Source organism: Culex quinquefasciatus, chromosome 1, assembly GCF_015732765.1.
Source record: "Culex quinquefasciatus strain JHB chromosome 1, VPISU_Cqui_1.0_pri_paternal, whole genome shotgun sequence".
Taxonomy (NCBI): domain Eukaryota; kingdom Metazoa; phylum Arthropoda; class Insecta; order Diptera; family Culicidae; genus Culex; species Culex quinquefasciatus.
Window position 1 is genome coordinate 69,336,926 of NC_051861.1, and position 12,446 is coordinate 69,349,371.

General features: G+C 41.7%; 1 protein-coding gene and 3 long non-coding RNA genes across 6 annotated transcripts; 3 read left to right on the plus strand and 1 right to left on the minus strand.

Annotated features, from left to right (window-relative positions):
* Window positions 1–290, plus strand: LOC119770279 (malate dehydrogenase, mitochondrial-like; the record flags this gene model as incomplete). Its single annotated transcript, XM_038264860.1, has 1 exon — window positions 1–290. A coding segment is annotated over one exon (225 nt), but the record flags the coding sequence as incomplete, so codon positions are not given.
* A 1,245-nt stretch (window positions 291–1,535) lies between these two features.
* LOC119771242 lies at window positions 1,536–6,401 on the plus strand. Of its 3 annotated transcripts, none has more exons than XR_005279107.1 (4): window positions 1,536–4,481; window positions 4,535–4,659; window positions 4,720–5,678; window positions 5,770–6,401. It is a non-coding gene; the product is annotated as an uncharacterized LOC119771242 (long non-coding RNA). The 3 variants fall into 3 exon arrangements; XR_005279108.1 differs by having other exon boundaries at window positions 1,536–4,235; window positions 4,296–4,481; window positions 4,720–6,401; XR_005279106.1 differs by having other exon boundaries at window positions 4,720–6,401.
* Window positions 6,402–6,847: 446 nt separating this feature from the next.
* LOC119771245 lies at window positions 6,848–9,603 on the minus strand. Its single transcript, XR_005279111.1, has 4 exons — window positions 9,536–9,603; window positions 8,479–8,602; window positions 8,340–8,407; window positions 6,848–7,136 (listed from the first exon to the last, which is right to left on the minus strand). It is a non-coding gene; the product is annotated as an uncharacterized LOC119771245 (long non-coding RNA).
* Window positions 9,604–9,701: 98 nt separating this feature from the next.
* On the plus strand, window positions 9,702–11,770 carry LOC119771247. Its single transcript, XR_005279113.1, has 2 exons — window positions 9,702–11,047; window positions 11,139–11,770. It is a non-coding gene; the product is annotated as an uncharacterized LOC119771247 (long non-coding RNA).
* The last annotated feature ends 676 nt before the right edge of the window (window positions 11,771–12,446 follow it).

Consider the following 12,446-nt stretch of genomic DNA (forward strand, 5'->3'; position numbering starts at 1 on the left):
CCGTGCCGGAGTCGACCCACAAGAGGTCAACATTCCGGTCTTTTCCGCTCGGATATTACCAAGGCCACTTACTTCTCCACGCCGCTGCTGCTGGGCAAGAACGGTCTCGAGAAGAACCTTGGTCTGCCCAAGGTGAACGCCAACGAGAAGGAGCTGCTCAAGAAGGCCATTCAGGTGCTGAAGAAAAACATCCAGAAGGGCGAGGAGTTGGTCAAGAAGAAGTGAATTTTTAGATCAAGTTGAAAATATTTGTAACCAACAATTGAAAATAAAATTTGAAGTACATGATAAAAAGTATCCGCGTATTTGTTTTCTTTGTAGTAAAATTTACTCTCATTCTACATTCTTGGACTTAGCGGCGGCGGCGGGTTTCGGTTCCGTGACGGGGTGGCTTCCTCTAAGTCTCCCTCTACATGGGACAAACTGTGCTGACCTCCGCTAGTAACTTTAAGGATGCGCATGCCCTGCACCTGCTTGCTGACAAGCTGCGTTGTTCGTCTTCCTCGTTGCCAGTTCCAAGTTGCTGGTTCGAGCTCATGCCCCCGGGTTCGGAATGGCAGTTCGGGGCAAAGATCTTGGGCCTGTTGAGGTTTTTGAAGTAGATTCAGTACGTCGAGGCCCAGATGGCGTCTGCAAGGACTTTCTTGCCTTTCCGGCTTGAAGAAGGTCAGTCTTGCCCCGGCAGTATCAACCGGAGGCGGGCCACGACTAGATACGCCGCTTTGCTTGGTAAACCCGACGGTGTTCACGTGGTCGTTTTCTGGGAGGATGACGATTGACAGCCCGAAATGATCTCGATCGGGAGCCTCTTCTTGCCCTCGATGGTGAGGCCCATGTTGCCGTTCGAATCCCGGAATGACCTTCAGGCGTAGGCGTGTCTATCTTTCAGCAGACACACGGAATCGCTAGAAATTCGACCACCCTCAGGATCCCCCCCGAACGATGGTTCACTCTAGTAATTACCGTCCGCATCTGCACTGAAAATATGCCACACTTTTTATTCAAGTGCCCAAACACTTGAATGATTGAATAAAGTCACATCGTAGATCTAATTGGTTTGTGTTTCAACATCAATCCAAACCACTATCAAATGCAAGTGTTTGGGCGGTTGACTTTTTGGTATTTTTTAACATGTTATTTTCATTCGGGTGGCTCAAGCTTTTCAATTGTTTTGCTCATGAATTTGTCCCACCTTCTTGAACTATTCAAAGTGATGAGCAAAACACTTGAAAATGATCTTAAGATCTACCCAAAACAGGCACTATTCAAAGTCAACGTGATTATCCACATGAATTTAATGTGTTTCACTGATTGATTTTGCGCGACTTTCATCGAAGGCTAGAAGCGAGGCAAGAACCAATAGCACAAAAAACACTCCCATCTTCAACTGGCCGGCCGGCGCAGTGGTAGCGTCCACGACTAGCAAGCGAGAACCTGTAAATCGCTTGACGTACTTTTTTTTTCAACACCATTTAAAATTCAAGTGTTTGGCTATTGACATTATTTCATGGCCAATCACCGAAATTTCAAGTGTTTTGCGATTGATATTTGAGTGCTCTGTACAGCAGGGCCAGATCATGTGTAGAACACTTCGTTGAGCTGTGTAAGTTTTGCTCAGTGTGGAACATTTTCCGTTTAATTCAAAACAAAACATAAACAATAACATTGCGTGAAATGTCATGTCAACGTCAGAGCTGCCAGTTGATGACATTTCGATCTGTCATTTTTGACAGTGAACCGGCCGTGCCGAGGGGTCATAAAAAGGTTGAGTCATGGTTCAGAGCCTACTGTGTAGTCTTTTATTAGTCTATGGCTCAATCATCAAAACCGCAGAGTCATCTGGTGGGCTGACATCTAAGTTTTCGAGCTTTTCAATGCCCGCACCCAATGAAACAAAATATGCGCGCACGCACAAAGTCACACATGGTAGTGATGTTGTTTTTCGTTCATCTCTTTCGCACTGTTTTGACCAAATTTTGACAGAGCGAGGAAAACATTCAGCGAAATGGCGAGCAAGTTTTGGAATTTCATGAATATTAATCACACACAAAGAAAAAATACTCTGAATTTAAAAAGATCACTCGTTGGATTAAAAGTTCGCGTTGGCTTATATTCGTAGAAAGTTCAAACTTTTCAATTTAAAAGTTGGAAAGTTTTTGATACTACCACAAAATCGTTGTATCGGTAAAAGTGTTTTACTTTTAATTGGAAAAGAAACCTTTTATAGCAAGAATAAACAACATTTAATACACTGAAAGAAACCAGCATAGTAATCTCAAGTGATTTTTCACGTGAGAGTCTCCAAAAATCAACACGATAAATTCACGTGCTTTTCTCATGGCTCTCACATGTTTTACATTTTAAATGGATGTGAAAATAATTTAAAACCAGCTGATCGTTAGCGAGCAAACATCCACTCTTTTTTCGCATGAATTTCACTCCAGGTTCAAATGAATTTCACATCGATTGGCCCCATTCGACATTTCCTTTGATTTCGAAGTGAAAATCACGTTAAAATGAAATGCTTTGGTTTTAGAATGTGTTTGGCGAAAAATTCTTCATTAGTAAGATGGCCACGGACGAAGGTGGTTCAAAAATTGCGTTCGGTATTCAACATTTTATTCAGGAAACAAATTTCCTGAGTTATTTTAAATATTGTGGTTTAAACTTGAGCTTTAACGCTGGTGGTAAGAAAACAGAAAGGAAACAGTTAAGTTTTTCGAAATAAATGCAGGGTAATTTTTTTTTTGCAGAAGATCAAATTCCGGTCATCTTTGGAATCTGCTCCTGATCTGGAGCTACAAGGTTGCAAGTTAAGCTCGGTTACGATGGTGTTATGTGGATCTACCACAGGTGGCGCAAGTTTTGGCCATAAATTGTCATCAAGGTGCTCAAATATTATGCCCTGCTGGACCGGTGAACCGCTACGGTCAAGTCGTTTCCAGAGGGCTCAAGCTGACCGAGCAAAAATGATCCAAGACGATCAAGTACTTCTCGATCTGATCCGTAGTCCGTCCTTGATGTTCATTGTGAATCTAGAGAAGCTCCGCTTTCAACCTTTTAATCGGGCCTCACGTTTAATTTCGTCTGTGGTTTAATATCAGTGAAGCCAAATGTGTTCTGTTATGTGATATAAACATTTTAAAAAATAAAATAAATAATTAAAGTTGTATTTAAATGAATTCGTGAAATAAATTTATTTGAAGAAATTTCCTTTTATTTTTAAGACACCTAAAAACCACTAGAGAACCATTTGTTTTCCACTAAAAAATCATTGCAAATTTATTAGAAAATATTTCCAAATTCATGTGCGTCATCACATGAAACTAACGTGTTTTTCATTTGAATTTACCATGTGGTGCTATGAAAATTTTGTATGTGATTTACAAATGACATTCACATGCGAAGTCGAATGGGGCGGATTCATGTGCAAAACATGTGATGTTACTATGTGCCTTTCTTTCAGTGTACTACAGTGTTAATTTCATAAAAATGTGCTTGATTCTAGGCTTGATTTTATATTTATTTTTAAAAGTTTTAAACAGTATGTTAAATAAGACATTTTGTTTTTGTATTTAACGCTTCTGGCCAAAATCCGAGTCCAAGCTGTACCGATTCTTACACGGAAACTAAAATCATGATTGATTATATATGCCAACGGCACATAACTGTATCTCAGATCAGCTTATTAAAACTTATGAATTGTCATTATGAACTTCGTGTACCACATATAAATTTGAATAACAATCATCATAGATTTTATATGCGTATCGCACATAACCGAGTTTGCTTCCTTCCTAACAAAAAATATTGTTTACGCAAATAAACTTTGTGAGCATTGCATATAAGTTGTATGTGCGCGATGCTATCGAGAAATTAAAAGTGAGAGTGTGTGCAACATGGAGTTAAACTTTCTGTGAAGTTGCTGTGAAGATTACCATGGCACTTTGAAAAGTTTAACTCCATGTTGCACGCACACACTCTCACTTTTAATTTCTCGATAGATTTTTGCTGTATGCTTTTACACATAAAATTTACATGCAATGCTCACAACATTTATGTATGCGTCTCGGTATGCGGCCATAAAACGTTTTTTTCTGAACAAGATGGCGAAAATTGGAAAAAAATTTTAGTCGAGGGTTTTGTGCCAACATTTATTGGCATTTTTCAATAGTCAAATTGTTTAAAAGCCTACTGCTAGATCTAGGGTAGATAAATTCAACGCCACGTTGGAGGTAAGTAAGAAATATTTGTGACGAAGATTTTTCTCGACTTCACATTTTTCTTATTCGCAGTTGCTCCAATCCAGCTCCTTTAACCGGATCTCCCGCCAAAGTGTAAAAAGTGGTTCTCGCAGGCGGACATTGGCGCCGTCGCTAAAAGCCGCTAAACCTCGTTGTTTGGACGTTCGACTCGCGTGAAGAAGCGGGTTTGAAACGGCGTGAATCGACGATCCGTCGGAAAGTCGACTTCCGTGACAGGTTTGTGACGAATATTTTCTTGATTTAAATTTTACAAAACAGTTATTTTCCAGGCAAACCCAGCATAAGTTTTCCGGATCAAAGATGTTCAAAGCTTGCGGTGCTGAGGCCGATTCCTCAGATTGGTCAGGTTCTGAAGATGAACCCCGTTGGCGAGATCGGGTCTAGCAACAAGAAGGTAAATAAAGCTTGAATTTAGTGTATTTTTATGTTTTAACTGCCCATTGTTTCATTTAAGGCCGTCGATCTACATGCCGGTGCTGAATTGAAAGGCCACCTGAAGGTCAAAATCCGACTGGTCCACGAGAAGACGAAGTAACGTCACCGAACACGAGCGAAACGGCCATGCTGGCTCAGGAAAGCTCGGGCGCTTCTTTGGCAGCACGTCGGACACGACCCGGTGCCGGCGGAGCAAGTGATGGAGGAAGTGGAAGAAACTGAATCTTCAAGCTGCTCGACGTGATTTCTTGTGGTACAAAACGCAATTGTTTTAAAAAAAAGTATTTGAAAAAAATTTCAACAATACATTATAAGAATTTTTTAATATTGGAAGAAAGTTTAATCAGCAATTCAACATTAGGAATAGTAAATGAAAACAAAATACACCACTCTTGATAATCAAAAGAAAAATACATTGAAAATTATGAATTCTGCACATACAACTTATATGTGGGTGCATATCGCCAAATGTTTTATTCTGTGAGCATTGCATATACTTTTCATGTGTCGTGAACATTTGTAACCAGTGGTTCGGTTAGCTTCAAGAGTGGTGAGACTGTTGTTCCGCGACGCGTAAATTAGCATGCCGAAAGGGAACCCTGTGAAAGCTGGAGAGCGGAACATCCCCACTCGAGTAGCTGTCCAACGCCAATGGACGCTACCAACGCTGCACGCTGGAGTAGTTGCGCTAGTCACCACCAGAAAGCGCCACGAGAAGGACAATGGATTCGTTAGGGCGAAATAGGATGAGAATGGGGCGAAACGGGAAGGATGGATGAGGTTGAGGATCGCTGGAGAAACTGCGCCATTGGATCGATCACTTGCCTGGTAATTTAAGAAGTGGACGGTCGAACCAGCTACGTTCGCCGTCAAGTGAGAGTGAAGTGGAACCGGCGCGGAAGACCGGAAGAAAAGGGTCCGTCGATCGGAAGATCCGGACGAGCTGCAGGAGAACCTGCGCAGAAACTGGACAACCAGGTAGAGGACGATCCCAAAACAACAAATCCTCGAAACAGCCAACCCATCTCCTTTCCGCCATCTTCTAACGCTGCCCCATTGTGCCCTACAGACCCCTCGGTGTGTACGCTTCGCGTACCGATCGGCCAGCCCAACCCTGGGTGCCGGAAGCCCGTGTGACCCACACGACACCCGCAGTGTCCCCTACGGCGATCGTCACGTCAGACGATCGCAACTCTACACCGTTCCGGTGTGGGAACTGCCGGTCGCGACGCCGCCATTTTGTTCCGAGGAACATCCCAGTCGCGACCATAACCGCCACCGAATCTGCCATCCGTTACAACCCGACGACGCCGGAAACCAGGCAATCCGGTGGACTTGTCCACCGAAGTCCTGGGTCCGTCAACAAACCCAGGAGCGTCGAGGCAGAAGGCGAGGAGAGGGTCCGAGTACGAGCTCAAGCAGCTGACCGTGAGCACGAAGAGCAGAAGAAGGCGTTCCGCTCCGGTGGAGTGTGCCCCGGATGCGTGGAGGCGACAACGACGGCGAGTAGCAGAAGCCGGCGAGAACGAGCAGCGGCAGCAGTGACAGTTCCGGAAAGGGGCCCCAAGGAAGAAGGAAGAAGAGGACGTGTGAGGTAGGACTAGATCAAGGAAGTGGGAAGGACAAGGAAGTGCAGCTTGAGTCTGCCAAATAGAACTATCGCGCGAGTACCGCAATAAAGTGGGTGTTTGTTCAACGGTATTAGCAGGTGTTTCCCTTTTGTGCCGAATTCGGATTAACAGGCCGACCCTGAGGTGTTTTAATAAGGGAGGTCTCATAATTGCTGGGGTTAGCCGGCCATTTGTTATACTTGGCGCCCAACTAGAAATAGTTTAACTAATTCGTGCATGGGAATATCTGTGAATTATGAGCATGATGCCCACTTCTCTGGGAAAACGCCCATTATTCAAGTTCAGGACTTGACCAAACATCAAAATACAAACAGAAGAACAACTAATACTTGGATATTTAGGTCCTTTGGAGGGGTCTTGGATGTCTATGTGAGTAGGAACGACCACCAGACATTGACATAGTAATTGGTCGAAGATTTAATTGATAAATTTGCAAAATTCCAGAATGGCTTTCGTATCAGTGGAGTGTGGTTTCCTTCGTATGTGTTGAATGAAAAGACCAGGCAAAACAAATCGTTTATTTTCCCTACAGTCTGTGTGAGTTCACAAGCTTAGCCCTAGTAATTATACAATTTCAAATCAGCTCATTTAGGTATCGAGCGTGAACAAATTCTAGGTTATCAAATTATTTCAACGTGCAAAACCGTTTTACTAGGTAGTTCAAAATTTTTCCAATTTTTTAGAAATTCCATTCCAAATCTGGACTTGTGTTCTGGTGGGATGATGAAAACATGACCGCTTTGGGTAGTGAACTCCACAGTATTTTGTAGTCCATTTCGCTGAATTATGCGTCGATAAATGACATCTAAAAAGAAAATTGAAGTATTTGAGTTAATAAACAGTGTTTTTTATACGAAATGGTTTAGTGTTGTGAATGTTTTAGATCTTGTGATCAAATTTTATTGAAAGAGTTTTAATTTGAGTGTTTGAGTGATGAGTGATATTTGAATGAAAGAATGATGAATGAATGATGTACTAGAATGGTGAACTGTTTCACCAATTTTCCAACCCAATTACCCCTTGAGAGAATCAGAAAAAGAGCAAATCATCAAAAGAATATGAAACTGGAAAAATGAGAGATAAATCTGAAACAAGAGTTGATAATTGAAGTAAATTGCGAGAGCTTTCAATCAAAGAGAGCGTTTAGGGAGAAAGTTTATGTTGTAGTGAGAGTCGCTACGAGTATGTGTGAGTTAGTGGTAGGTTTCTGCATGACAAATGAAAGTTTGTTGTGTATGAGACTTGTTTTTAACCCAAGAACAAAATTTTATTTTTCATTTCATTTCATTTCATTTATTGGATTGTTTTGGCAAAAACATCAGTGCAGTAATTATCCTAAGCTGAGATATGGGGTACCTTTCAACAGCTGACTAATTCAAACAGTGTTTAGAGTTTACTGGTACACGGGAGAAAAATTGAGCAGGGGAAGGAAAAAAATTACAAAATAACCTTCGAAATTGCTAATAGATAGGGGATAGTTAGAGGAAAGGAGGTATTTCTTATTCTAATATCACATCAAGGGGACATCCGCTGCAGCAGAGGGTTAGCTGATGTGGCACACCCCATCCAAAACTTTGGAAGCACTCGTAGAAACAAAATTTTAGAAAATCTGTTTTCTTTTTATTAAGGTTTCCTAGACTTTTCTAGTACCTGTTCAAATTTGGTGTTAATGTTGTGAAGAGATAGGAGTTTATGTTGGTCGAGTTGGCCATGTGTTTCTCTTGGTGAGAAAAAATGTTGATACTCGGAGAGGCAGAGTATTGCGGTACTAGTTCACCTAAGTTAGTCCTCAAACAAGATTTTTAGATCGTTTTGGGTCTTTTGTGTGTGTAGTTAACTACTCTGAGAATCGATGAAGTTAAAAGTTCATCATTCGTCGAATTTTCAGATGTAGTGGACATGCAAACACAGAGACACCATTGATCGTAATGTGGTACTAGTCTAGGAAGACGATTAAGATCGTTTGTGTTTGTGAAGTTTGTGAAGTGTGTGTAGATGTAAATCTTACCTGTGTGTGAGATGTTTTGAGGACGATGTTCCTTTGTTAGGGTGGTGCGTTGTTACGGCCAATTTACCCTGAAAGAAGAGATGGAATTAGTTGAGCTGCTTTTGGTTAGATCGAGCAGTACAGTTTGGCAAATAGTTACCTTCTGTTAAATGTTCTTTAAGAAGTACTATTTCGTCCATTCAAGTACACCAATGCTCATCCCTGGCCAAAGTAGTTGTGACTAAGTTCCAGTCCTTCGTAATATGCCACGTAGTTTGGTGAACCTGCAGGAGAAATGTGTGTTAGTGTCGTAGGACATAGTTACAGCTGTTATGCTGAATTTGGATCCAGAAAGTAGAAGTTTTGAGCCTGCTCACACAACATCTGACGAGATGGTGAGACAGAGTTCGGTAATGTTACGGTAGATACAACAGCGTGCATGATCGTAAACAATCTGTTTGATCGTGTATTGCGTTTAAGTTGGTCTAGCCTGTAAAATGTGGGAGTAGTTGTGCCTCGAGTTAGGGCAACTTTTAGAGCAGTTTGGCTTGATGTTATTTGGTGGATTTTGGTTCAAAAGAGTCGCATCTGTAAACATCACTTCTAGATGCACTCACACTGTTCCAATTATCGCTAATACCAAAGAAAATGCGTGGGAGAAAGTTAGTTTTCTCCTAATCACCTGTAGTTGTGAGGAGTTTGTACAAATCTTGTAAAAAAAGTTTAATTGAATTTTAATTTATTTGAATTTTAGTTTGTTGCATGATTATTTATTGATTTGTACTGTTTTGTCCAAAAATTTAGTCGATTTTCTACCTCCCACCATAAATAGTGAATGAAAGCATAAAAGCATAAATAGAAATCACAGAACCCACATAATTTGCCTTCAGCATAATAACTTGGAATACATAGAATGTATCTGAATATCATGTGTCTCGGGAAAGTAACCAAAATCATGAAACATAATAATCAATATCAATCACAACATAATTAAAGCACCAATAAAATCCAATCATCAATTTTCACAATTAGGTTTGAGGTTATGAACATTATTTTTTTTCCGTTCACTGTATGTTCACTGATGAACTACTTGATAAAAATGAATGAGATTCATTCACCAGTGAGTACTTGACCAGCATGTTGGTACCTCATGATTTGGAGAGTACTTGCTTCGCAATTTCTCAACTTTTTTTACCAAATATTTCATCGATACTTACCATACCATTTATTCATGCCTCATTTCCACATATAAACACGTCTTTGACAGAGTGTGACAGATTCATTTGACAGTTCGTAAGTTTCCCGAACAGTGATAACACATACAGTTAAACAGTTTATATCAATTTATCGGAAAAGGCAGTACTAGATCGAGGTTTGATAAGATCTTGCGTACAATGTTGCATGAAAGTGCTGATGCACAAATTAAATTTTCGGTTAATATATGGAAATTTTTGGCAAATTTTGTAAATATTATGCCGATTGTTATGTACATATTTTTATTTTTGTAATTATTTATTATTTTAATTTGTACTTTGTTGTTGTCTTAAAATTTGCATGAAGATTACAAACATTTTTTGCACACAATCGTGAGAGCCATACACACACTGATACGAATGGTAATGATAACGAAGTAAAGTGGAAAAGGAGATCTTCGACATTCGCGCGTGTTGATACATATCAACCGTCACTTGGTGTGACTCGGTACGATTGTAAAAGAATTTATTGTGTAAATAATTATTCTGGAATTTGATTTTCTGAATTTTGTAAATATTTTGCATGCTGTAATAATGTAGAAATTGCATGCTTGTTTGAATTTTAATTTGTAAATATTTATTTTGTTTAACTTGTACATATATTTTTGTAATTTAAATGTTGTCAATGTCGGTTAATGTATCAGGATTGGAGTTCGCTGGAGACCGGAGTTGAAATATACGTTGATGGTCAGTAACAGGTTACGGCCTTGAAACTGAGAGGAGTCGACTTAGGTTGACGATGATAACTTATGACCCCGACCCATAGTCCCTGATATAAGTGTTGTCAACTTGTGTATTCAGACTTGACTTAGTACTGAGGTCTAAATATTCAACTATTTCCGGTTACTTTGAGTTAAAACACAGATGTGCAGTCATTTTTTTGTTCTTGTTTCGTGGTTCAGAGGTAAGCTAGTGTTCACAGTTTACAGTGAATAATATAAAATGAATATTCGTTCTAGTGTTTTCCAAAAAAAAATATTAGTTCTAATATTTTTTTTACCCGAGCGAGGGGAGAGTGTAACCAGTGGTTCGGTTAGCTTCAAGAGTGGTGAGACTGTTGTTCCGCGACGCGTAAATTAGCATGCCGAAAGGGAACCCTGTGAAAGCTGGAGAGCGGAACATCCCCACTCGAGTAGCTGTCCAACGCCAATGGACGCTACCAACGCTGCACGCTGGAGTAGTTGCGCTAGTCACCACCAGAAAGCGCCACGAGAAGGACAATGGATTCGTTAGGGCGAAATAGGATGAGAATGGGGCGAAACGGGAAGGATGGATGAGGTTGAGGATCGCTGGAGAAACTGCGCCATTGGATCGGTCACTTGCCTGGTAATTTAAGAAGTGGACGGTCGAACCAGCTACGTTCGCCGTCAAGTGAGAGTGAAGTGGAACCGGCGCGGAAGACCGGAAGAAAAGGGTCCGTCGATCGGAAGATCCGGACGAGCTGCAGGAGAACCTGCGCAGAAACTGGACAACCAGGTAGAGAACGATCCCAAAACAACAAATCCCCGAAACAGCCAACCCATCTCCTTTCCGCCATCTTCTAACGCTGCCCCATTGTGCCCTACAGACCCCTCGGTGTGTACGCTTCGCGTACCGATCGGCCAGCCCAACCCTGGGTGCCGGAAGCCCGTGTGACCCACACGACACCCGCAGTGTCCCCTACGGCGATCGTCACGTCAGACGATCGCAACTCTACACCGTTCCGGTGTGGGAACTGCCGGTCGCGACGCCGCCATTTTGTTCCGAGGAACATCCCAGTCGCGACCATAACCGCCACCGAATCTGCCATCCGTTACAACCCGACGACGCCGGAAACCAGGCAATCCGGTGGACTTGTCCACCGAAGTCCTGGGTCCGTCAACAAACCCAGGAGCGTCGAGGCAGAAGGCGAGGAGAGGGTCCGAGTACGAGCTCAAGCAGCTGACCGTGAGCACGAAGAGCAGAAGAAGGCGTTCCGCTCCGGTGGAGTGTGCCCCGGATGCGTGGAGGCGACAACGACGGCGAGTAGCAGAAGCCGGCGAGAACGAGCAGCGGCAGCAGTGACAGTTCCGGAAAGGGGCCCCAAGGAAGAAGGAAGAAGAGGACGTGTGAGGTAGGACTAGATTAAGGAAGTGGGAAGGACAAGGAAGTGCAGCTTGAGTCTGCCAAATAGAACTATCGCGCGAGTACCGCAATAAAGTGGGTGTTTGTTCAACGGTATTAGCAGGTGTTTCCCTTTTGTGCCGAATTCGGATTAACAGGCCGACCCTGAGGTGTTTTAATAAGGGAGGTCTCATAATTGCTGGGGTTAGCCGGCCATTTGTTATACATTCATGCTATATGCGTTTGCTTATTTCGAACTTGTATTCATGTATATGCAGAGCTCATACAGTTTATGTGCAGCGCATATACCGGTTAAATGCAGAAGCATTTTGCAAAAAACTACACAGAAAAAAATATTCCTGTAAATTTACATTATTTATCATGTACCAAAAGGTATCATGATGAATGATGTATATTTACATTAGGTTTATTGGAAATTTACATTAGATTCATTGGAAATTTACATTAGTTTTGAAAATTTACATTAGTTTTGGAATTTACATTACTTTTGGAATTTACATTAGTTCAAATCAACTAATTCTGATAGGCCAATGGGAATGAGAAGCTCGACTTGAATTGCAGTAGGAAAAGGGTGTGGCCTATGTTCTATTTTAAAATGATTGAAGCGGGCAGCAAAAAGAAATTCGTATTTTAAAAAGTTGTTTCACAGGTAGGGGACCACTTTCTCGTCGACAGCCAAACGGAATAACGCTGGACTGGAATCGAACGGACGACGGGTAGGATGTTCGGTGTTACTGCTGCTACCCGCTGCCGACTGAGCCATCTTCGCATT